Source organism: Notolabrus celidotus, chromosome 5, assembly GCF_009762535.1.
Source record: "Notolabrus celidotus isolate fNotCel1 chromosome 5, fNotCel1.pri, whole genome shotgun sequence".
NCBI classification, from domain to species: Eukaryota; Metazoa; Chordata; class Actinopteri; order Labriformes; family Labridae; genus Notolabrus; species Notolabrus celidotus.
This window is the reverse complement of record NC_048276.1, coordinates 24,334,663-24,356,528: the sequence shown is the minus strand read 5'-3', so window position 1 is coordinate 24,356,528 and position 21,866 is coordinate 24,334,663. Positions and strand designations below refer to the sequence as shown.

Here is a 21,866-nt window from a genome sequence, read left to right as displayed (position 1 = left end):
ATACTTGGACAGCTGGACTCTTCTAGAGAGGATGTCCCCAAAGAAACAAAGGACAGGATGGTATTTGTTACTTAGTACAGCACAGAAGCAGAAAAGATCAAAACAATAATGAACACAAATTGGACAAACTGGCTCAGACAGAGATTTCCAGAACCTCCACCCATCAGTTTTATGAGATGTCCAACACTTCAGGACACACTAGTCCACAGCCATCTGCATCCCTCCCTCCATTTAAAAAGGTGACAGACAGAAGAAGCTGAGCCACAGGGAGGTCTTTTGGATTTATAAATTAAAGCCTACTGAACACCTCAGCTTACACAAAGATTTGGGTTTTACTGTGTTCTTGTAATGGGTGGTTGATCTTCTATTTAAGGGATGAGTAAGCTGCTGAGTTTCCTGTTATCATTGTTATGGAAGTGGTGTCAGTGTATTGTTATTTCTAAATGTACCAAGAGTATAAATGTTGTTTTTGGGGTATGAATGTAAGCAGCTGTATATAAACACCACCTACAGGTGACAACTGTATGTCCAAATGGAACTTTCCTATTAGTGGAGTACCACTTTAAAAGGGCAGACTGCTTCTTGATGTCCGTTTAACTTCCTGGTTTGATGCCGAAGTGCGCACAAGTGTGTTTTAAAAGGTGAACATGACCATGCAGTGAAAATAAAGGCCTTTTAATTATTCACAGGAGAGTGCCTTGGAATGTTTCTTGGTTTTATATCCATCCTCAACATATGAGAGAATATTCCATGTGGACAAATAGAAAGAAACAATCCCAGTTTATGACTGAACGGTTCTCAGACAGATCATACATAAAGACTGTTATCTCCAGGCCAAATCAGCTCCATCAGATGTCACCATTTACTTCAATCTTCTAACAGACAGAAAAAAGACACTTAAGGTAGACATGCAGGTCTAAGTTACAGTAAACAGGACAAGCATATTAATCACATAGTTCTATCAAACTTGGACATCCTAAGGAGTGACCCTTCTTTAAAGGATTTGTTCCACCAGCCACCAAGCTTTTATTACAACCAAGCTCCATCTATGAAAGACAAACTAACACATGGTAATAATGGTAAATCCACATGTGTAGTATACGTCTCGTCTGTCCTTTTTACATAGAGTGCACCGAGGTGTCTAAAGGAAAGGTCAGCTAAACATCAATATGTCATAAAAACCAACAATGTGGACTACTCAATAGTTTGCCACTTCCTAAAATGCCACCAGAGCAACAGATGTCTATGAGAACTGGAGGGTGTAGAACAGGTGGAGCTGACAAAGACAAAGAGAAAACATACAAATACAACTCTATTGTGGTTTGACCCTATGAACATCAACATGCACACTACAGCAGCTCGCCACAGGTTATCATCAAGGGAACAAGGGTGAGTTATAGTCATTCATTAGAAACTTTCTCCATTGATTTGTCTGTAGAGTATGAGAGACTGAGGGGATCAGTTACAATGATAGTTCAAAAAATGTGGGGCTTTTGGGGAAACACTCTGGGATAAAGCCCCGTTATGGGAATAAAATCATTTGTATGAGTGAATAAAAAAGTCATCATTCAATGTGAAGAGCTTAACTTTGATTGATGTGATTGTGATTGTGTGTGTGTGAGCAGCACAGATTCTATGAATTTGCTGCTGATGGTGAAGGTGTAGGCACTAGTGGATCCTGAACCAGCTGGTGAAGTTACAAAGTATTCATTTTCAAAGAAAGACCATGAAAACTGCATCCTCTCAGGCATAAAGCCAATCACAAGGGGAAACATCATCATACAACCGTACAGCCAATCACATTGTTTAATGTCAGTAGCAGGTGCGGGACCCCAATATGACCACCCGGGCACTTTGGGTACCTGCAACAGTATGAAGGAGTGAGGGGACGTGTCTTCACCTCCAAGTAGTACTGGTTGATATATTGAGTGTTTAAGATATATATATATATATTACTTATCATTCTTTATGTTGATGTAGTTGGGTTAATATAAAAAGGTATAGATTCCTTCCGTCGAAATGCCAGTTTGCTTATTTCTCTCGTTGCCTGTCTGTTCCTCTTCACCCTGCCCGGTCTCTCTCGCTCTGAGCAAATCCAAAAAGAAAAAGCCTGCCCCTCTCCCTCTACTCATTCCCAACAAGTCCTGTGTGCAGAGACATCGGCAAGACGGATCAAGGCGTGAGCATCACTACCAAAGAGAGCTGGTTAGTACAAAAACAAATACTAGCTTGATTATTGATAATATGTAGGGTTTTAAATTTTAGACGACCAGCAAAATATTGACAAAAAGTTTGAGCACAAAAAACTTCTTCCAACATGAAGAACAGCACCACAAAGTGCTGTACGAAGAGTATGTACAACTATGTGCTGCAACCCAGAACATGAAAATAGTGGGATGATATTACCAAGGCAGGGGCCTGCTATATTCCTAAAGATATTTTAGTCATTGCAACTATTGAACAGGGCGACTTTAACAGCCACTGGCCCTATTTTGCAAGAGAAGCACTGCCAGAAATGTTTGCTGATGTCAGCCTCAACGCACGGCGCGCTGAAGTGTCTCACTTTGCGCTGACTGAGAGACCTGTGAGCCATGAGAGTGTGACAGCACAGTTCATGGAGAACTGGGAGATGGAAAGTGACCGTCTCCAAACCAACTACATTCTCCCAGATCACACAGGGATGCCCTCACAAGCTGAAACAGGACCGGTCGCTATAACAATCAACAACAGGAGTTAAGTCAGAAAGGTGCGACTCAACATGTGTCAGAGGATTCAGTGTTTTGGTCACCGCTCCATCTGACCACACAATAATCTTATCAATATATGTAGGCTAAATAGGACGTTTTCTTCACAAAGAAAAATAGAGATATATATGGTATACTGCCATTCAGATAAAAAATATCAATATATGACTTCTGATCTTTTACATCCAGCACTATCCTCCAGCCCTGACAGATTGTTTTAAAGGCTTTCTTTTTAGTAATTCCTAGTGCTGTAGTACTCAAGACCGGTCTTGGTCTCGAGGCCGTTTATTTAAGGTATCTGTCTCATCTCGGAATCGAAAGCATTTTCACTCGGTCTTGTCTCAGTCTTGGACTGGGCAGACTCTGTATTTTATATCAAGACCTGTCAAGTTCACCACTGATGCACTCTGTGCCCCTCTGTCATTACTGTAACAAGAGAAAAAAATGAAACCTAAGGAGCCAAAAGAAAGGCAAAAAAGACAAAACCAAACCTTGTTTGTTGCTGTCAATAGTATTCAAAGCAATCTTAAATAAAATAAACAGAAGTATTTTATTTTGTGCACTCTCATGATGATTTTTCATTGATATATATGGTCCTGGTCTTGTCTCGGTCTTGCCCTGCCTTGGTCTTGGACTTTTCTTGGTCTCAGTTAATGTGGTCTTGACTACAACACTAGTAATTCCAAGTTAGATGCAATCCAGCTGAAACTCAGAGGTGTAGTTACCCTTTAAATGGGCTTTACAAGTTAGTAACTTGTGACATGTTACAGCCCTCGTGTTGAACAAATGAGCACTGTTGAGGATTCAGGTCCCCCATGTCACTTGTCACTTATTGTAAGCCTCAACCCTGTCATAACACAGATATATCCTGTCAATCTGTGTGTTTTGAGTGCAGGTTCAGGTGCCCACGTTGAGTGTGTTGTAGGTCGTGGTGTTGACGTCACGTGCAGGCCTCAGAGCCGCATACACAGCGTTTTGGATTCAACTACAACAAGCGAGCTGAATCAACATGCAGCTGTATCAGAAGAACTTTAAAGGATACTCACAGTCCAAATGTTTCTTTTTGGGTCCCATGATTTCATGAGTGGTCGCTTTGCACACCGTTTTAGTTATAGCCGAGCCGGTGACACTGTGCTGAGCGGCGGTGATCCTGTCCGTGATACTCTGACCAGACATCCCGGATCGGTTCACAGTTCACTGTATAAAGAAATGTTTCCAAACCCAGAGGAGAAGCCTTGGTTTTGTGGACGGTGTCGGTATTCGAAGGCTCGGTGCCACCTGACAATACTGGGGGAGAAAGAGAGAGAGAGGAACAAACAATGAGACGGAGGCACTTAGCTTGTATGCTAACCGAGCAGACTAGCAAACAAGAGGGAGATCATTTCGCCAATACAGCCCAAATTAAAGTCTCTATTTCTCCCGCTAGACTTACAACAAGACTTCTACACGTTTAAAGCAGTCAGATACTAACCCAGTCTCCTGACCGATCTCTAACAGCCTCAGTCTCTTCTCCTCTTCCCGTACAAGTCAACTTCACACACGGTAAAAAACAACACACACTCAGAACAAACGAGGAAGCATTTCCGGTGAGCGCCTTTCACAATAAAAGCTGGATGTAATGAAACAAAGGAAAAGCAAGCAATCTCAATAAAATATCACATGAAGGATTAAAAACATCTTAACCTTATTGTATAAGTGATCAAAGGATATACAGCTGATAGAAATAAAATATGCAACATCACAACTATTTTTTTAAAGAAAACACACATGTTCTTGTTACAGTTTAAGCCTATAATGCTCACTTCTTTTTTTTTTTTTTAACAATAATTACATTGATTTTTTGCAATTATCAGAAAGAATCGGAATCAGAAAGAACTTTATTCACAATGTATCTCAAGAATACAAAGAATTTGACTCCGGTATTTTTGTATACTCCCTGTACAAACATAAATGGACAGACACAATCAATTACTAATAAAAAAATATATAAAATATATATATGAGACGACTGCAATAAAAGAAACAATAAACAACATGATAATGTGCAATAATGCAAAGATGAAGGTGGCTCTGTCCATGAGGTAGCTAGTTCATGACACAGTGTTAAGTGTTCAGCAGTGTGACGGCAGAGTAACAAACAGATAAGCACACTTAATTAGTTTTGTACATGTAGCAACTGAAAAGGACAAATAAATAACTAAATAAATAACGTAGAACAAAAAACAAATGAAGTCAGAAGTAATTTAACACACAACAATGAGATAATAACCACGAGAAGAAAGAGAAAAATAAATGAAAATACATTAAGAAAGTACAAACAGACAAACAGACAAACAGACAAACAAATACCCTGATGACCAGTCCCTCCCCATAGACATATAAAGAGTAGACACTGCACTGGCTGCTGGGGCACAAGAAATACACCCGCCATCTTGGTCTGGTCATCCTACCCATGATCCTACCTGTAAACGTAAACTGAAGCAGCAGAGACTTCAAGATACAAGAGCACTGTGCGGCAAAATACCTATCATACATCACATATATCACATATAAGAATATTCTATTACTATAAGGCCCACTATGAATATTAAAATACGCTGAACCATGTGTCCTGTATCATACCTACATGTATGCCGTTTGAAAAAAAATAAACCCGCATGAAACTTACTTTAGTATTCTGTGAGTTATGATTGATTAAATGTGCTGACACTTAATTGCGCCTGCCAAACAAATTATACTGAGTGGAGCGGGTGACCGGACCAAGATGGCGGCCAATACAATACAATCAAAACAAGTCCAGCAGTGTATGTCAACATGTGGTTAGTGCCTGTACATACACAAAAGTTTGCTATCACTTCACTAATGACTGTCAAGTGTTACTCATGTGGTTCCTGAAGTCAGACCAACATTTATCAAAAAGGTGTTGTTTTCTTTTCAGATTGAACATATAATGCTCACTTTAACATAAAGCTTGCAACAAGATATAATCTTAAAATATAAATCAATGAATTGTTTAAATACATAATATGAAGAAGCTAAATGAGTCCAAGTGGAAGAATCATTTTTACACGATTGTGTGGAAGGGTACGCGCGAGCCAGCTCTTATTTTGAAGTCTGTTATTGTCAGTTCCGGTGTTGTCACTGAACGCTACGTTCAGCTTAAACGCGGCTCTAGTTGTCTGTCTGTGGTTCCCACGCATAGTGTTTTCCAGTTTTTTTTTCTTCAGCGCCCCCCTTGCTGGTCTTAAATCATTATTTACACGGACATAGGGGTTTGGAGGAAAATGGCGGAGGCACTTCCTGTCTACGGTGACGGAGCCCTACTTTTTTGACTGGGCAAAACACATCAACATTTCAGGAAACACTACCACACAACAGAAAACACAACATATCACAAAACACAATGACACTTCACAAAACACAACATCATTTCACAAAACACAACAACATGAGAGGGGCAGAGAAGGATTTCATCATAAAAGAAACCTCACATTCTGTTTACATGAAATCTGATCCCCCGGATGGTCTGAAATTCTATCCACAGATATGATGAGCTGGATGGAGGGAGGGAGCCTTTACCATTTTATTGTAGAGTCCTTCTATGACATATGTGATCAATTTTACGGTTTATGACCAGATTACCTGCTGTAGCAAGCATAAAAAACTGCTCCCCTCAAAATGAATAAATAAATAGATACCCTATTGTAAGTAAAGTAAGTAAGTAAACTTTCTTTATATAGCGCTTTTCACAGACAAAAGTCACAAAGTGTTTTACAAAGACAAGACAGAAAAATACTTGCACAGCCTGTATGTGAGGCGTTGAGCCCCACAAAGCCCCAGACTGATTTAACCTGGTGGTTGCCCGTAGACCTGATGCTTTTTCATTTCAGATCTGACACCTGACTCTGAGATCTGAGGATGTCATAATAGGCTACACCATAGTATTAAGCTACATTACATGTGTATCATTTGTCAAAATATTCCTTTATTTCCATATTATCCCCTTCCATTCCTTACAACTCAGTTTAAAATGTGTGCAGGGACTCAGCTGAGCAGTAGTAACAGAAACAAGAAATGACGCCGAGCTGTTGTTGTGTTTTGGGAAATGTTGTGTTTTGCCCTTCAGGGCAGCTGTAGTCTATGGGTGAAACACAACCCAACCAAAACTTAGATTTAGTGTTGTTAGTTCCAACAGCAAACTTGTCATTTCCCACCATCTCTTCATAAAGTGAATGTTTGAGGGCATCTAGTGGTCATTGCCTGCCATTATAACACATGAGTAAGTAAACAGTTTTCATGTATAAACCTCTTAAAATCAACTTATTGAGCATGATTAAATATAAGATGTTATTTTTTGTGATCATATCACTTCATGTGACTCAGTTCTTGATACACTTACATATATTCCCCATCAGGAAACTCTTACACAAATGCAAATCACCATTCTAGGATGTTCAATATGGTATGCATCAACAACAGTGCATTATAATCAGCATTCATCAAGAAATAATTAATTCAATAATCAGTTAGAGTGGATTATAGTCATTGTCCAGATCTATAGCTTATTCCGTATGGATATTTTCAATTTTTTAGATGATTTAAAAAAGAACCAGTTGAGTACCTTAAAAGTGTAGTGTGTATAATTTAGCAGTATTTGGCAGAAAGACTTGGTAAAAATGGAATATAATATTTGTAATTCATCGTTAATATCAATCTGTAAATGTATACATTTGCACTCAGTAAGGGGGCACTTGAAATACTTAAATTAAATTGAAACATTATCTCTTGAGATATCCAGTTAAATCAATCTCGCATCACAAGACAAAGGGTCCTGTTTCAGAGATTTTAATTTCTGGAGAAAGAAACACTAACAGACAAGAAACTCAGCATTAATGATGGATTTATCACAGGGGGGATGATTTCACGATATCAGCCTTCGCTAGATGGTTATGTGATATTATCTGTCCTAGCAAGAGAACTTCAAGTAACGCAGGTAACTGCATTCCATAAAAATGTGATCTAATTACAATACCCCCAACTCTGGTCTTTGCCCAGGCCTAAATATGAGTAAAACTGGTGGTTTACAGTTCATAATGTTAATAAATCTAAATATTCTAAACAATAACAAAATGTATTTGTACTTTTACTTTTAAAAGCTACTTAAGGTAAGATTTATGATTCATACAATAGTTCAGCACTGTAACGTGAGTGTCACTAGAGGGAGCTGTTGAGCTATGGAAAAACATCTGTTCATCTGTGCATATGTACAGTTGTGCTCATAAGTTCACATTCACTGGCAGAATTTGTGGTTTCTTGGGTAGTTTCTGTTGTCTTTATGATATAAAAAGAGTAAACACAGTTGTTTGATAAAAAATTTGCTTCCCCCAACCACTAACCATGAGTGAAAAAAAAGTGTTTCTCTTATCATTCATATTCTCTGAAAAATAGCCCAAAAAAAATCACAAATTCTGCCAGGGTATGTAAACCTATGAGCACAACTGTACATCTGTACCGAGGTGGTTTTGGTTTGTGGACCACCTTGAAAGTCGAGACATAAAACAATCAAAGAGTATTACATTGTTTTACACATCACATGTTATAAGCATTCATTTATGGTAAATTTGTAAAGGCAATGTAGGTTTTCAGCAGCACAAATTGAAATGTGCGCTGTGAGAGTTTAATGGCTTTGCTCTGGTTCTAGGGAAATGTGAATATTTCCAGTCTGTCCGGCTTCACCCAAGTTTTCACTGGTGAATCTCACACTGGGATGATATTCAAGTTGATGATAAAGGAGTTTGTCTCTGCAGGTATTGAACACCTTTCTGTCTTCCTTTAGGATTCAGCGAATAAGAGAAGCTTGTCCTCCAGGTGGATTTCCCCTGAGATGAACTCTGTGGGTAGGAAGGTCTGAACGACAAGTAAGTGGGAAAAGATTCATATCGTCCTGTACCCTGAGACCAGATGTGGGGACGCCTCCTGTTGGGTACAAGCCTCAGCAGAGGATCGTACTGCTCTTGGAAGAACAAGAACAAGAACAAGAACAAGAACAAGAACAAGAACAAGAACAAGAACAAGAACAAGAACAAGTACAAGAAGAGTGATGATTGTTGAGCCCAAGAAGTTTGTATTGATGGATGGTTTGGATGGTTAAAACTTGACAAATAGAGGATCATACTTATCATGCATCACAGGAGCTTCTTGTCCTCAAAGTCCCCATTCACTGACAGGAGTTTTGAGTTTTTGTTTATTATACTGTATTCAACATAAAGCCTATCTTTGTACAAGTCTGCTTTTAAATGCCAGCTTGGTAATACATTCAGTGAGATTAAGTTTCTGATTATATTAACTGGATTACCTCAATATACTGTATTTGCCACATGCTGAGCCAAGTTCCTCCAGGACACAATAATACAGCTACTCCTCAGTCAGTGTCACAATAAAACACAATTCAAGCAATAAAGAGTTTTGATTATTATTTCCTACATTGTAGATCCATGTTGAAGACACAAAAACTAAGAAGGAACACATATGGAATTTTGTAGTAAACATAAAAGTGTTAACTAAACAGAATATGTTTTATATTCTATATTCTTCAAAGTAGCCTTCTTTTTCGTAGGTGTATGAAGATATATTTGTATGTTTATGTTTATAATTTGTATATTTTTCTCCCATTTGACTTGCTGCTAAGTTCATACTGTGTTGTTTTCTTTTTTGTTTCCTGTTTGATTTTGTAGATTTACCTTTGGTTTCATGCTTTGTTTCCTCCAATGTCTTCCTACTGTTATAGTGATCCATGTGTTGTGTTTTATTCTTGTGTTCTACTCTAGTCAATTGTTTCTCCAGTTTAGTTTTACTTCCTGCCTCTGTGTGTTTCCCTCCTTTTTGATTCACCTAATTAGTTTCACCTGTGACCTGTGTCCACAGACACACCTGTGTTGATTACCCTGTGTATTTAGTTTCTGTCCTGGCCTGGTTTGGACCATTGTACATCTTCCTTGTGTCCACAGAGTGTTGCTTTATTCCATTGTTTCCTTGTATTCTATGTTTTTTCTTTTTCTTTTTTTGGATCTAGTTTCTCTGACATTTTTTGTTTTTACCTTTTGTTCTTCTGTTATTTAATCTTGATTTTTTTTTTTCTGCACATGGGTCCTCCTCTGTTTTTGCCCCATTGTGACAGAATGCTCTAACCCAGGACTGGGGAAACAGAGCATCTAAACAGACTTATCAACACAGGTGTGGAAACAAGATCAACTCATGACAGTTGGCTGCTTTCCTTCATTATGTGGTCTACACACAGCAAACCATGTCAGCTTGGTTAAAGTTAGATGAATGTGCAGGCCAGATCATGTGACCTAGCACTCCTTCACTCTCCTACTTGGTCAGATAGCCCCTTAAATAGCCTGCATGTGTGTTTGAGGTCATTGTCCTGTCGAAAAACAAAATGATGGTCCCAATAAGCACAATAAGCACAATAAGCGCACCAGATGAGATGTCGTGTTGCTGTAGAGTGCTGTGGTAGCCAAGCTGGTAAGCTTGCCTTGAAACAGTGTCACAACACCTCCTCCACCACGCTTTACGCTATATATATGTATAAGTTGTTCAAAATATCAGAAAAAATAAGAAACATCAAAACTATTAAAATGAATCTAAACTCTTGCCTGTGTTAATGTTATTTTCAGAATCTGACTGACTTTAGAGAACTTTTCTACTGCAACAGCTTCAGATTATTACGCAGGCAGAGGATTTAAACTCCTCTGTAGATCCTGTTTGTCATGTATATAATGCTCATGTCAACAGAGGGGAACAAGCATGTACAGCGATACTCTCTGAGGGACCTTTAAAATGATGCAAAAACTTGCCAGCTTGTATGACTGCCAAGTGATGACATTTCAGCCAACAAAAGCTGAGAGGCTTAGCCTTTCATTTTATCAAAGACACAAAATTATTTGTGTGCCAATCAACCGAGTAAAGAAGGCTCAGTGTGACAGCACAGTCAGGATGGATTTCACTGCAGGTAAAGGATCCTCAGATCTCTCTTTGCTGAGAGATATCATCACTGGATTTGAACTAAATACAGGGGTTTGAAATAAATACATCTTTTTTCAGCTGGTTTTCCTCTATGACCTATTTAAAGTGTTATTTTACAACCAATGCTCAGAACCAATCAACAAAGTGTTCAATAATCTACATAACACAGAACTAATATAAGCTGGCTTTATTTGAGCAGGATGTATCATCAGGATTCAATTCTAATTTGAAGATCAGAGAAGAAATAGCGTTTTTAAGGAGTAAATTCATCAGTCAGTGTCTTTTTCATGTTAACTGTAATGCAGTAATGCCCAAGCAATTCCTGGTTCTGATGCGACACTTGTTGAAGAAAGCAGAGCCGGGTCATTTGTGTAGAGCAGGAGTCTGATCCCCGAGTCAAAGAATGAGACTAGAGCTGGTGAGTTCTCTTGGACAGAGTTCCAATCGGAGAATCTGGATAATATTCATAATTATAGGAACTGTAGGAAGAAAAAAAGAGGGGAGGGTTTTCTTTTTATTAATTCTGCACTGCAGGAACTATTTTAGTTCCTAGAACCCTGTTTAAGGAACCTTTTTAGCTCCTGCTTCAGAGTAAGTACTCTCCTGGCACAAGATAAACTTTGAGTGAAGCAAGTGCACAGTGATTTGTCCATACCTGAGTGTGCATTAAGTGGTTGAGCAGAAGAGCCAATCCAGAACCACCAAGCATCATTATTAAATCTGTCAGCAAATTATCAGTAAATAACAGTAAAAGCTCTTCAAAGTGTTTACATTTAGAAAACAGACAAATGGACCAACAGTGAAGTCCAGGCTATACATTTAGCATTTATGCAAAGGAGGAGATACAATGCATTTTGGACCTTGCTAGGCGTAATATATAAATCACTGATACCTGCTGCTCTTGTTCTAAATGATGTTTCTTACACAATGTGTCTACTGTGTAACCCGGATCCCAATCACAACTGAGAGTCCATGAACATGTATGTGTTGTGATGACCTTCCATGGACAGCACAGGACAAGAGAGTATTACACATTCAATACATTAAATGGAGCAAAATAAAGACTTTCATACTTTGGCATCTGCAGAAAGTAAAGGAGTCATAACCAGGACAAGATGGGCAATGCACCAGATTTACTCTGAGGCCTTTACTTTGGCACCATTTTGTGCTAAAACACTAAATGCATCACATTTGGCTCAGGCCATGCACACAGGATAAAAAATGATTATGTCTCTTGACAAGAAGTGATTCAGGGATAAAATAGATGCAGAAATAGCAAAGGATTTAAATATGACTCATATACATCTTACATGTGAAAATATCAAGTAAAAAACATGAAAAGGACCCTGTTCGATTTTTGAAACAAAATATACCACCCAATGAATCTATAGATGTCCTTTCAGACGACTTGCTATGAACATAAGTGGCAGAAAGGTTATAGATATGCTTTAACTTACTCTTCAATGAGTACTAAAAGTTTGGCCATAAGTACACCTGAGTGTAATCAGTCTGTTTGTGCTCCTTGGACTCCATGGCTGCAGTGTTTTACGGATTAAGATGCTTGCCAACTGATAAGACCAACTGGATCAGGAACACAATCAAATGAGATGGGGATAAATGAAGTCCTGGGGCACTCTAGATGACTATCAGTCTGTAGGGTCGCCATGGACTATCTCCTGTTTCTAAACCAAGTTTCTCATAATTATGATTTATCTGAATGTGCAGCGCTCATTATCCTACACAGCTCTTCAGGTGACTTTCAGAGCAGCAAAGGAACCCCAGTGAATGTGTCAAGCTGGGTAGGGTCACTACTAACCACTAGTTTGTGTTGCCAGCTGCAACAAGAGGTTTCATACAGGAGGACCCTGGTGGACAGGTGGGTCACAGATGCTGCCCGAAAGCCCTCGGACAGTGAAGTTGATCTTAATTCAGAATGGCTTTGAGCTGATGAGCACCAAAGATATTCTTCATTAGTGAAACAAACAAGGTAAGAGCAGAACACACCTCATTAACCACTTAATCATTTCAGAAGAAATGCAAAATACTTAAACAACAACACTTTGGTTTTCAGGTGTTTGTAGTGTGAAAGCTGAGCAGAGCTGGACACAAAGACCAAAACTATATAACCTTCACTAGAGGAATGATTTCAGTGATGACAGATATCTGTTGAGTAGAAAAATACATGTTGTTTTTTTCAAACTGTCAGAAGAGAGAAACCAGACAAGTGCTCTTCTGTTTTCCATCCATTGGTCCAAAAGTGAGAATTTAGCCTCTACAGTGTCCTTTGCATCTCACATTTCCTATTCTCAGGATCCCTGTTTGTCCTCTGTCTGAGTCGCTCTGCAGTGAGCCCATCACATATACAGCAGTCCATATGGAAGCTTGGACAGTAAGGTCCAGATAATCCCATGAAACTCCACGAACTTTGCTTCCTCTTTCTTTACTCTTTCTATGTAGTGGGAGTCCTGTGACCAGGAATCAAAGTTTGAGGTATCAGGTACAGGGCCGGCAGCAGCACGCAGCCCCACCGAGCAGATTGCCTGCTGCTGTGCTGACTGAAGACTCCTGCACACAAAGCATGAAGAGTGTGGATTCCCAGGGCCAAAGGCCCGCTTGGTGGGCTCTCCAGTCCCCAACCAGCCCAGGGAGAAAGGAACGGCTCAGTCAGCAAGCCAGGGCCACTGGAGCGATGAAAAGATAATTCCCCCCTCCACAGCCGCTGGACCTCATGCGGCGTCAAACCATTTGTGAGCAGTGACACAGCCAGTTTGGGCCAAAAGGATATGAGTGGGAAACTTCAAAACCTGCTCATGTTTCTGCAAACGTGAAAGGATTTGTATAACACATTCAGATTTGATGGACTTTCCCATGTTAGCTCTGGACAGCCCTTTTTTGTTGACATGTTCAAATAATGAATCTCTTATGTGTTGGATCCCTTTTCCCCCCCTGCTTCTGAGTCCTGTTTCTAGTTGTCAGGTAGGGATGCTGTGGGGACCATTCCACCGTCTGTCCCAGGCTTATGGAGAACCGCTGACTTGCTGGCTTTCAGGAACCAGGGTGAGTGGTTCTTCTTCTCCTCTGCCTGTCTTGCTCTGGCCGTCTGGAACGCCACCGTCTGCTGCCAGAGCTTCAGACACTTCAACTAATTTGATGCAATTACTCCTTGAATTTAGATGATTCCACACTATAGAGAGCCTCTCTCTGGAAATGACAAGGATTATGCGATAAGAGATTTTCAAAGGACAATGAGCTGTTTGTGATGAGATAAAAGATTACACTGCAAGGAGGACATAACTCAGCATCATGTCTTCTTACTTTAAAGTGGTCTATAATAATTCAGTGCAACATGTGTTTGCTTTGATTCAGTTTGGCATGCTTGGTCCGCTTCTCTGAAGTCAGGTCTGTGAGCAGATCTCTGAAGTCTTCTGCGGAGATATTCCTCTCTGACATCCGAGCACTTGCAGAAGATTAGCTCAGGGTTTTCCATGCAGTGTTAACACAACTAAATGATTGATTTCACTTTCTTTTTTATTCTTTTTTTTTTTTTTTACCTCTTGTTGCTGTTTTCTGTGAAATGACACATGAAGGGTACTGACTTGATGTGATCTCTTGTTCCTCTCCAGGTGCTGATATGGAACATATACTTTTGATTCTTTTAATATTTAGTAAGGCCTTATCAGTTGAAGCTCAATTCAATGGATACAACTGTGACGGCAACTTTCACAGCCGCTTCCCAGGTGAGAAAATCAAACTCAGATTTATACTTCTGCCTCAGATTCACTGGAAAGATCTAGATCTCAGAAACAAGCTTCATTCCTGAATATTTGATAATTCTGATAAATTTAGTCAACGTCACTAAATGTAATGTGACTCATTGTGTGCGTGTGTCTTGCAGCGGAAAGAGATATCAGTGTGTACTGTGGAGTGCAGACCATCACGCTTAAGATCAACTTCTGCCCTGTTCTGTTCTCTGGCTACACTGACTCTGACCTGGCGCTCAATGGCCGCCACGGAGATGCCCACTGCCGCGGATTCATCAATAACAACACTTTTCCTACTGTTGTCATCTTTAGCATCAGTCTGGCAACACTGGAGTCCTGTGGCAACGCCCTGGTGGTAAGCATCGCCTGAAAGTAGTCTCCTAGTGTTATGAATATTGAGCAGTTAATGAATGTAGTTTATTAAGATGTGTCAGATTTGTATTTTTACATGTAGCTTTTATGAAGTATCATAAAAGGAAACAAGAAAGCATTGTTTCTTTAAGAGTTGGGACAGTGAGGTTTATGTTGTGAGTCAGAGAGAAGGAGAAAAAGAAAACATCAAATGACATGTTGTCTTGGCTCACTCTGCTGCAACATTAGATTTTGTATCTTAATTGATTAGAGCACAGCAAACACAAGCTGAGGATGAAATCTTAAAATAAAAGCGAAACTCCCGGCAGTGTGTGAGGATTAAGATCTGATGTTCATTCAGTCAGTTGTCTCATTCACAGTTTCCCTGTTTTGATGATGACACGCTTTCTTTATTCTGAATGGGACAGAAGTCCAGCTCCAGTTTATCCCTGCGAAGAGACAGCTGTAAGATAAAATTGTCTACAGGGAAGATTGATAGTTTGCTGAGTAAAGCTTGATGGTGGGGGTTTTGTTTCAAAAGAAAAGGGATCAAAAGATGGGTTACTGTGATGCATTAACTGTAGTATACTCACTGATGTTATCAACTCTGATCTATGTAGACTGAGATGAAGGTAATAAGGAAGCATTTCCTACTTGGGTTGTTTTGTTAAGGTCTCCACAGCTCAAGGACCCAACGCTTACGGGAACCTGTCGCTGGTGCAGATTGGAAATATTTCAGGCTACATCGACACACCGGACCCCCCTGCCATCATCAGCTACCTGCCAGGTCTGCTGTACAAGTTCAGCTGCAGTTACCCTCTGGAGTACCTGGTCAACAACACACAGCTGGCCTCGTGAGTCTCACATGGTGATTTCCATGTTTAACATATTTAAACTGATCTTAGAAAAACAGGATTCATACATTGAAGGGAATCGTCTCTGCTCACAGAATCTTCTTTTTATGGTTTTGGCAACTTTGGTCTCTTTTTCATGAAGGTCAGCAGCTGCAATCTCAGTGAAGGACAGCAATGGTACCTTCATCAGCACGTTGAATCTTCTGCTGTACAATGTGAGTCCAAATATGTGTTACTTTACCTGGGATATTGACATGTAGACAACGCTAGAAAACAAAACTTGTACCTAGTCATGTTACAAACACATAAAACTACCATGATGGTTTGTGTCCAGGACTCAACATACGTCCAGCAGCTTTCCATCCCCATGGCAGGCCTCACCCTGAAGACGAGGGTGTTTGCAGCTGTGAGAGCTTCTAACCTAGACCGAAGGTATGTGTCAATAAATCGCCCTTTTGGCTGACGTGGTCACCAGCAGCCCGTGCTCCCTTTTGACCCAAATTACAGCGTTTAATTTGGAGCTTTTCAAGACACAGCACATTATGACATCTCTGTATGGTGTTGACTATCATTTGTCTTCTGCAAAGTTGTTGGAGTGCTGTAATCGAAATAATTTGATTAGTACACCACGATGTAAAGAGAGATGCACCCACTCTGTGTTTGAGCAGAGGACTTTGAAAGGATCAGGGTGCGACCTTTCCTTCATCTCTTTTTCTGCTAATGATTGTATAAATTGAGGAGGTCTGCACCAAGTAATCTCTGCTCTTAGATTGAAATCTGTCTCTGAGCTTGGGTAATTTCTGACCAATCTCATGAACTGTGACATAGTCTCTGACTCTGAAGGGGTTCAGAGACAGAAATCATTTGCATGTTGCTTCAAAATGTACCTTTAGCTCACTTCAGTTGGACAGATTTGGTTTTGAAAAGGGGTTAGACCATAGGGTTAGATGTGGATTTCTTGGCTGGTCGATCATGTTTGTGGGCTCCTCTTGGATTACAACTGTGTCTCCAGTGTATGAAAAAAAAAGTGGTTATCATATCATTGGTGGATGTGTTTCATTCTCACTCCTTCTTGACTAATAGATGGAATATTCTGATGGACTACTGTTACACTACACCCTCTGGAAACCCAAACGATGACCTCCGCTATGATCTTTTCTTTAGGTAACTCAAACATGAAAGAAGATCTCTGATTTTGTCGGTTGTGGTTCTCTTTCTCTTCTCATTAACCATTCTTTTTTTTTCTCCTTTTGCCAGCTGTGAAAAAGACCCCCAGACCACCGTCTTTGAAAACGGGAAGAGCCAAATGGGCCGTTTCTCCTTCGAAGTGTTCCGCTTTGTAAAGCACAAGAACCAGAAGATGTCCACGGTCTTCCTGCACTGTGTCACCAAGCTGTGTCGAGCAGATGACTGTCCCATGCTCGTGCCAGTGAGACAATAAGGATGCCTTTACATTTAACATGACAGGATAACATACAAGTCACATATTTTGTCAGTATCTATCCGATGCACATCTCAAGCTTCATCTTGTGAGGGAAGCATGTGGTAGAGACTACATTCACACTGCAGGCAAGAGGGATCCAAATCTGTGATTGATGCTTGACTCAGATCTGATTTTTTAGTGATAGTTGGAACAGCACAGGCCGCCTTGAATCTAGTCTTTTCAAATCAGATTTTGGCCACCTCCATAAATGTTCAGGTAGATAGCATAACCTCAGTTTGAACATCCAGGCTGGGTGCAACATCACTCTTGGATGACAGTCATTACAGCTCTGCACAGGCAGGAGAGACAGCTCCTCCCTCATTGTTTGAGTTTGAGCAGTGATGGAGGTAGTTCCTCCTCCTCCTTCGCATAGATTCACCAGCTTCCCCTGCTCAACAGTTTCAACATCAAACAGTGAACCACAGTTACTTTGGTGGCCTCTATGTTTACTTGTGTAAATACCATGCTGCATCAGACATCCTTCTTGTCGTTCTTCTCTGCATGTGGGTCACAGTTCAGGACCACATTTAAAAAGTAATGTGCACAGCCAAACACATAGAAAAAATAAAGGATCTGAAGCACAAATCGAGCATCAAGGATTGTAGAGTCTTGCACACATTTGTTAGAAGGCTTATGAATGTAGTCAAAGAAGCTCTAGTCACTAAAACATGGAAACAGGGATATTTTGGAGTTTTCTCTTACAAAGTCAGCTCAATCAGGTCCTGACATATTATATAATTGCAGGAGACTCTGTGTGACCTGTTCTCAACCTCAAAGTACCCCCTTTGGTTTGGAGTTAAATATAAAAGTAACGCATAATACAGGCAGCTGAAGCAAGCAGTAGAGAGCAAGATAGTGAAACTCTGTACTCGCTGAACTGTGTACTCGACCACTCCCTCACTATGAACACTTCAAATATGACCTGCTGTGTTCACACATTGGCTGACCCTGACCATATAAGGGCTTTGTACATGTGTCTTGTAGGTTTAAGTCCAATTCATATCTGGGTCACTAGTTACAGACATTATATTCTCACGTGCAGCACCCATGTCCAGAAATGTTAAGGGGTGGAATGCATGTGTGAAAGGGGCCACAGTGTACATTCTCACTACAGTTCAACAGTACAGTCCTAAAGTAACAGGAGCTTTACCTTAGTGTTTAGATTTACCGTTTGTTTTAACCGAGCACTGAGATGATTACTATAGTCTTTAGTTAATTAACAGATAAAGTGCTTTCAGATACAACACATTATCTATTCTATCCTGTTGTCTACAGTGTTTTTATTAATGAATGTAACTACCAGAAAGTATATTATCTAAACTCGTTCCACCTCAACCAGCTGAAAACATCCTGCAGTGATGGTTAAGTCAGCTTTAAATGCTCTCTGTGCTTAATATTAGTTTTTTTATTCTGGGAATCAGAAGAAGTTGTCTTAGCAGCAGTTTTAGAAGTGGAAATTTCACCCTGGAATAATGAGTCTGGGTGTTAGGAAATGGAGAGTATCACAACTGGTGCAAGAGTTGCATCTGAATGATTTTGGAGCATTTTGAAATAGTTGGTCAGAAACTATGTGGTTATCAGTGACCCCCAGGATTAACTAGTCATGGGTCCTCCATCATTGTTGCTGACAATTTTGATATTAGAAATTCCTAACCTGCTCTTGATTTTGATTGGTTGGTGGGGGAGAAATGACACTGTCTAGCAAGATTGTGATCTGAAAAATGAAACTATTTTCAACTTAGTTCTCTCTTAGCAGGAGGTGGCTGAGTGCTGAAAATTGCAGTAGTAGCTTAAATAATACATTTCTATTCATTACAAGATCCTGATTCTGATTTCTGAGAGGATATGAAAAGGCAACATTAGTCTGTCATATTCACCATTGACTGTGTGCATTTTTATTTTCTTAACACGAGGAAGTGGGAGCCGTAAGGAAGTTTTTTTGTTTGTTTTTTTACCCTGGACCCTCTCTTCCACTTTTTTAGATCTGCGGAAGCAGGAAAAAGAGAGATGTACTGGAGAGGACAGAGTCGAACGCTGCATCTGGGAACGCTGTGCTCACTGCTGGGCCAATCATCACTCGGAGTGGTATGCTTCTGTTTTTTCTCAAAGTCTCAAATTCTATTTCCCTCCAAAACCTCTTCTGCCCAACATTATCCAGCAGCACAGTTAATGTCTACAGAGCCTTGTTTATTGTACCTCAGGTTTAACACTCAGAAACAGCAGTGGCTTTGTCTATCCTTTGAAACAATACAAGGGATCTTTTTTGAGAAGATTTCAGACACATTCACAACTTGTTAAAAGCTGCTGTGAGGAAAAATTTATTTTAACAGGGTACCCGATGTTAGTAAGAGCTTGATCTGGCAAGGGGTGTGTATTTCCTTAAAAGAAGTAAGGCTGGTTGGCTTATGATTCGAGATTTGGCTAGCACATACTGGTCTAGTTACTCTTTGGAAGCCCTGGTTAGCTTCTGTAGGTCAGCTTAGCTTGTGCAGTTCTGGTTAGCCTTTGTAGCCCTTGGTAGCTCTTTGCAGGTCTGGTTAGCATTTTTAGCCTTTTTTTTTTGCAGGTGTGGCTACCACATGCAGGCATCCTGTTGACTTTTTTCCCACAGAAATAAACATCATGCTGTTTCAATATATAAAAAAACTCTGTACCAAACACAGTGCATCACTGTTAACCTTAAATTACCCCCTTTTTACACAGATGAGACACCAACCAACAACTCTCAGCTGGGTAAGTCTTCACATCCTCTAGTCTTTTAATGTGGCATTCAATATATAAAAAATATATACTTTTAATAGTGAGAGCATTCAGGTTCAAGGCAATTCTTGTTAACACTATTAGCAAGTGTAGTAGTAAGTGCTATTTTTTCCACAGTCTTTTTCTACTGTGTAAGAGCACTTCAATTAATCACATTGAATGACTCCAGAAAGCCCAAATATTAACACAGGCAGAGGGAGCAAGTGTAAGGCAGCATTAAAGAAAGTTGTGGGCAAAGAGAGGCTTTTCAATAGAAACAAAGTGCATCAGTTGTTTCTGTGATTCAAAAACTAGAGTTTGTAATTACTTTCTGTTTGTTTTCTTATCGTCTAGTGCCAGTGGGAAATAGCCATCCCTGCTGTTACACTGGATTCTTCTTTCCCCAGGCTATTGATCATTTATTTGACTCCTGCTGTTTTGCACTGTGAAGTTAGAAGTGTCTCAGACACCGGCAGTTGTGTGATTTTGCTCATTAAACAAGAAAAAAAGTCTATAAAATTCAATGAGAAATGCCCTTCACAACAACATAATTTTCTTTGTGTGGCATTAATATAAGAGCAAGTCATTTAACAGTGGTTTGTTTGTGTTTGTGCTTCTCCAGCTCATCTCAAAGCCCCAGCGTTTCATATGAACACCGTGACCAGCGCACTCATCTCTGGCGTGATCATTCTGGGTGTCATGAGCGCTTGTTTTTTTATCTTCTCCCTCACCCTTCTCAAAGGCAAGAGTGCACCTATTAGCACCCTGTCAGGGACTCGCAACCCAGCCTTCAACTGAACACCTTAACCAACTGCAGACTCTCCTTCATGCCTGAAAAAAGGGACAGATGTAACATGATGTTTGTGAAAGTAGACATTTTACGGGAAAGTAAAAGCTAAATGTTGGTTTAGGAATCTCTTAACAGGTACAGGTTTCATAAGCATAGAAGTGAAAATGTGTTGTTTTGTAGTTTTGTTTTTGAACCTTGTGGCAGGCTACGCCTCGATCTGCATGAGATCATTTGTAGCATGGACTCATTCAGTACCTCAGCTGTACAGCCATCCGATTACAGAGTATTGGCTCAATAACATGTCTTTACAGCTCTTTGTAATATCTGCTGGTAAAACTGGGCTTGAAATATAAGAGCAAAGTGTAACTTAAGAGAATAAGGAGAACTCTTGATTTGTGTAATTAAAATAAATGCCTTTGATTTAGTCTCTCATTGAGTGAAAACAGCATCAGGCTTGGACGCTGAGTCCAAAGTCTCCATGGCATTAATTCTAACTTCAATTATATATTGCTATAAAGATTTGGTAAATATTTAATTTATTAATATTGCTACATATTAGTATTACTATTAATCACTTCATAGAGCTGATGTAACTATAGCATGTATAGCTCCCTCAATTTATATATTTCATGCATCAAGGCAACATACACTTGTTGGTTGTCAGTTGTACCAAATGTAATTTTGTCAAGCTTTCCTGAAATGTGTTTCTTTTTTCTTAAATAACATGAAGATCTGTTCTTGAAATGTGAAAACTTTGGAGTTGTGCGTATTGCAAATATTGCACTTTGACTTGTGATTTAAACCCGCCCAGCATCATATTTCTGAGCAAACAGAAAGAACTTCCTCATCAACTCGAATAGAGAGGATCAGTCAGCAGCAGCAGGGACAGATGGTCAAATCAGAGGTTCATTAGCCAAACATAACAACATCAGACCTAACTGTGTAGTAAATATCATAGAAAATATGAACAATAAATAAATGAGACCTTTCACTATAGTGAAACTATGAGGAAAGTGTTTAAAGGCATCATCTCTGGTGCCTCTCTGATTGTTACAAAAACAACTCTCATGACAATGATCTGATTTGCCATGATAAAGAGTTCTGTGGTGTGGGCAC

At 39.8% G+C, this 21,866-nt stretch overlaps 2 protein-coding genes and 1 long non-coding RNA gene across 22 annotated transcripts in view; 1 reads left to right on the top strand and 2 right to left on the bottom strand.

Moving 5' to 3' along the window:
• The window catches only part of picalma (phosphatidylinositol binding clathrin assembly protein a), a 33,543-nt gene extending 29,204 nt beyond the window's left edge, over positions 1-4,339 (bottom strand). For 16 of the 19 annotated variants that reach the window (XM_034683255.1, XM_034683253.1, XM_034683258.1 and 13 more), the window contains exons 1-2: positions 4,216-4,306; positions 3,791-4,031 (exon numbers count right to left, since the gene is read on the bottom strand). In XM_034683255.1, coding sequence (XP_034539146.1) covers positions 3,791-3,920 — 130 coding nt within the window. In that variant the 5' untranslated portion in view covers positions 3,921-4,031; positions 4,216-4,306. Of the gene's footprint in view, positions 1-3,790; positions 4,032-4,215 lie in introns of all 19 variants that reach the window. The other 3 variants (XM_034683268.1, XM_034683262.1, XM_034683252.1) reach the window with 2 other exon arrangements.
• A 3,982-nt stretch (positions 4,340-8,321) lies between these two features.
• On the bottom strand, positions 8,322-9,592 carry LOC117813036. 2 transcript variants are annotated; one of them, XR_004631310.1, is made up of 2 exons: positions 8,920-9,592; positions 8,322-8,757 (listed from the first exon to the last, which is right to left on the bottom strand). It is a non-coding gene; the product is annotated as an uncharacterized LOC117813036 (long non-coding RNA). The 2 variants fall into 2 exon arrangements; XR_004631311.1 differs by having other exon boundaries at positions 9,485-9,581.
• Positions 9,593-13,683: 4,091 nt separating this feature from the next.
• On the top strand, positions 13,684-21,171 carry zpld1a (zona pellucida-like domain containing 1a). Its single transcript, XM_034684167.1, is given in 13 exon segments — positions 13,684-13,720; positions 13,723-13,743; positions 13,746-13,829; positions 14,396-14,509; positions 14,668-14,888; positions 15,557-15,738; positions 15,881-15,953; positions 16,073-16,170; positions 16,822-16,902; positions 16,996-17,167; positions 19,204-19,306; positions 19,925-19,954; positions 20,583-21,171. Coding segments are annotated over 13 exon segments (1,392 nt in total). The 3' UTR covers positions 20,759-21,171.
• The last annotated feature ends 695 nt before the right edge of the window (positions 21,172-21,866 follow it).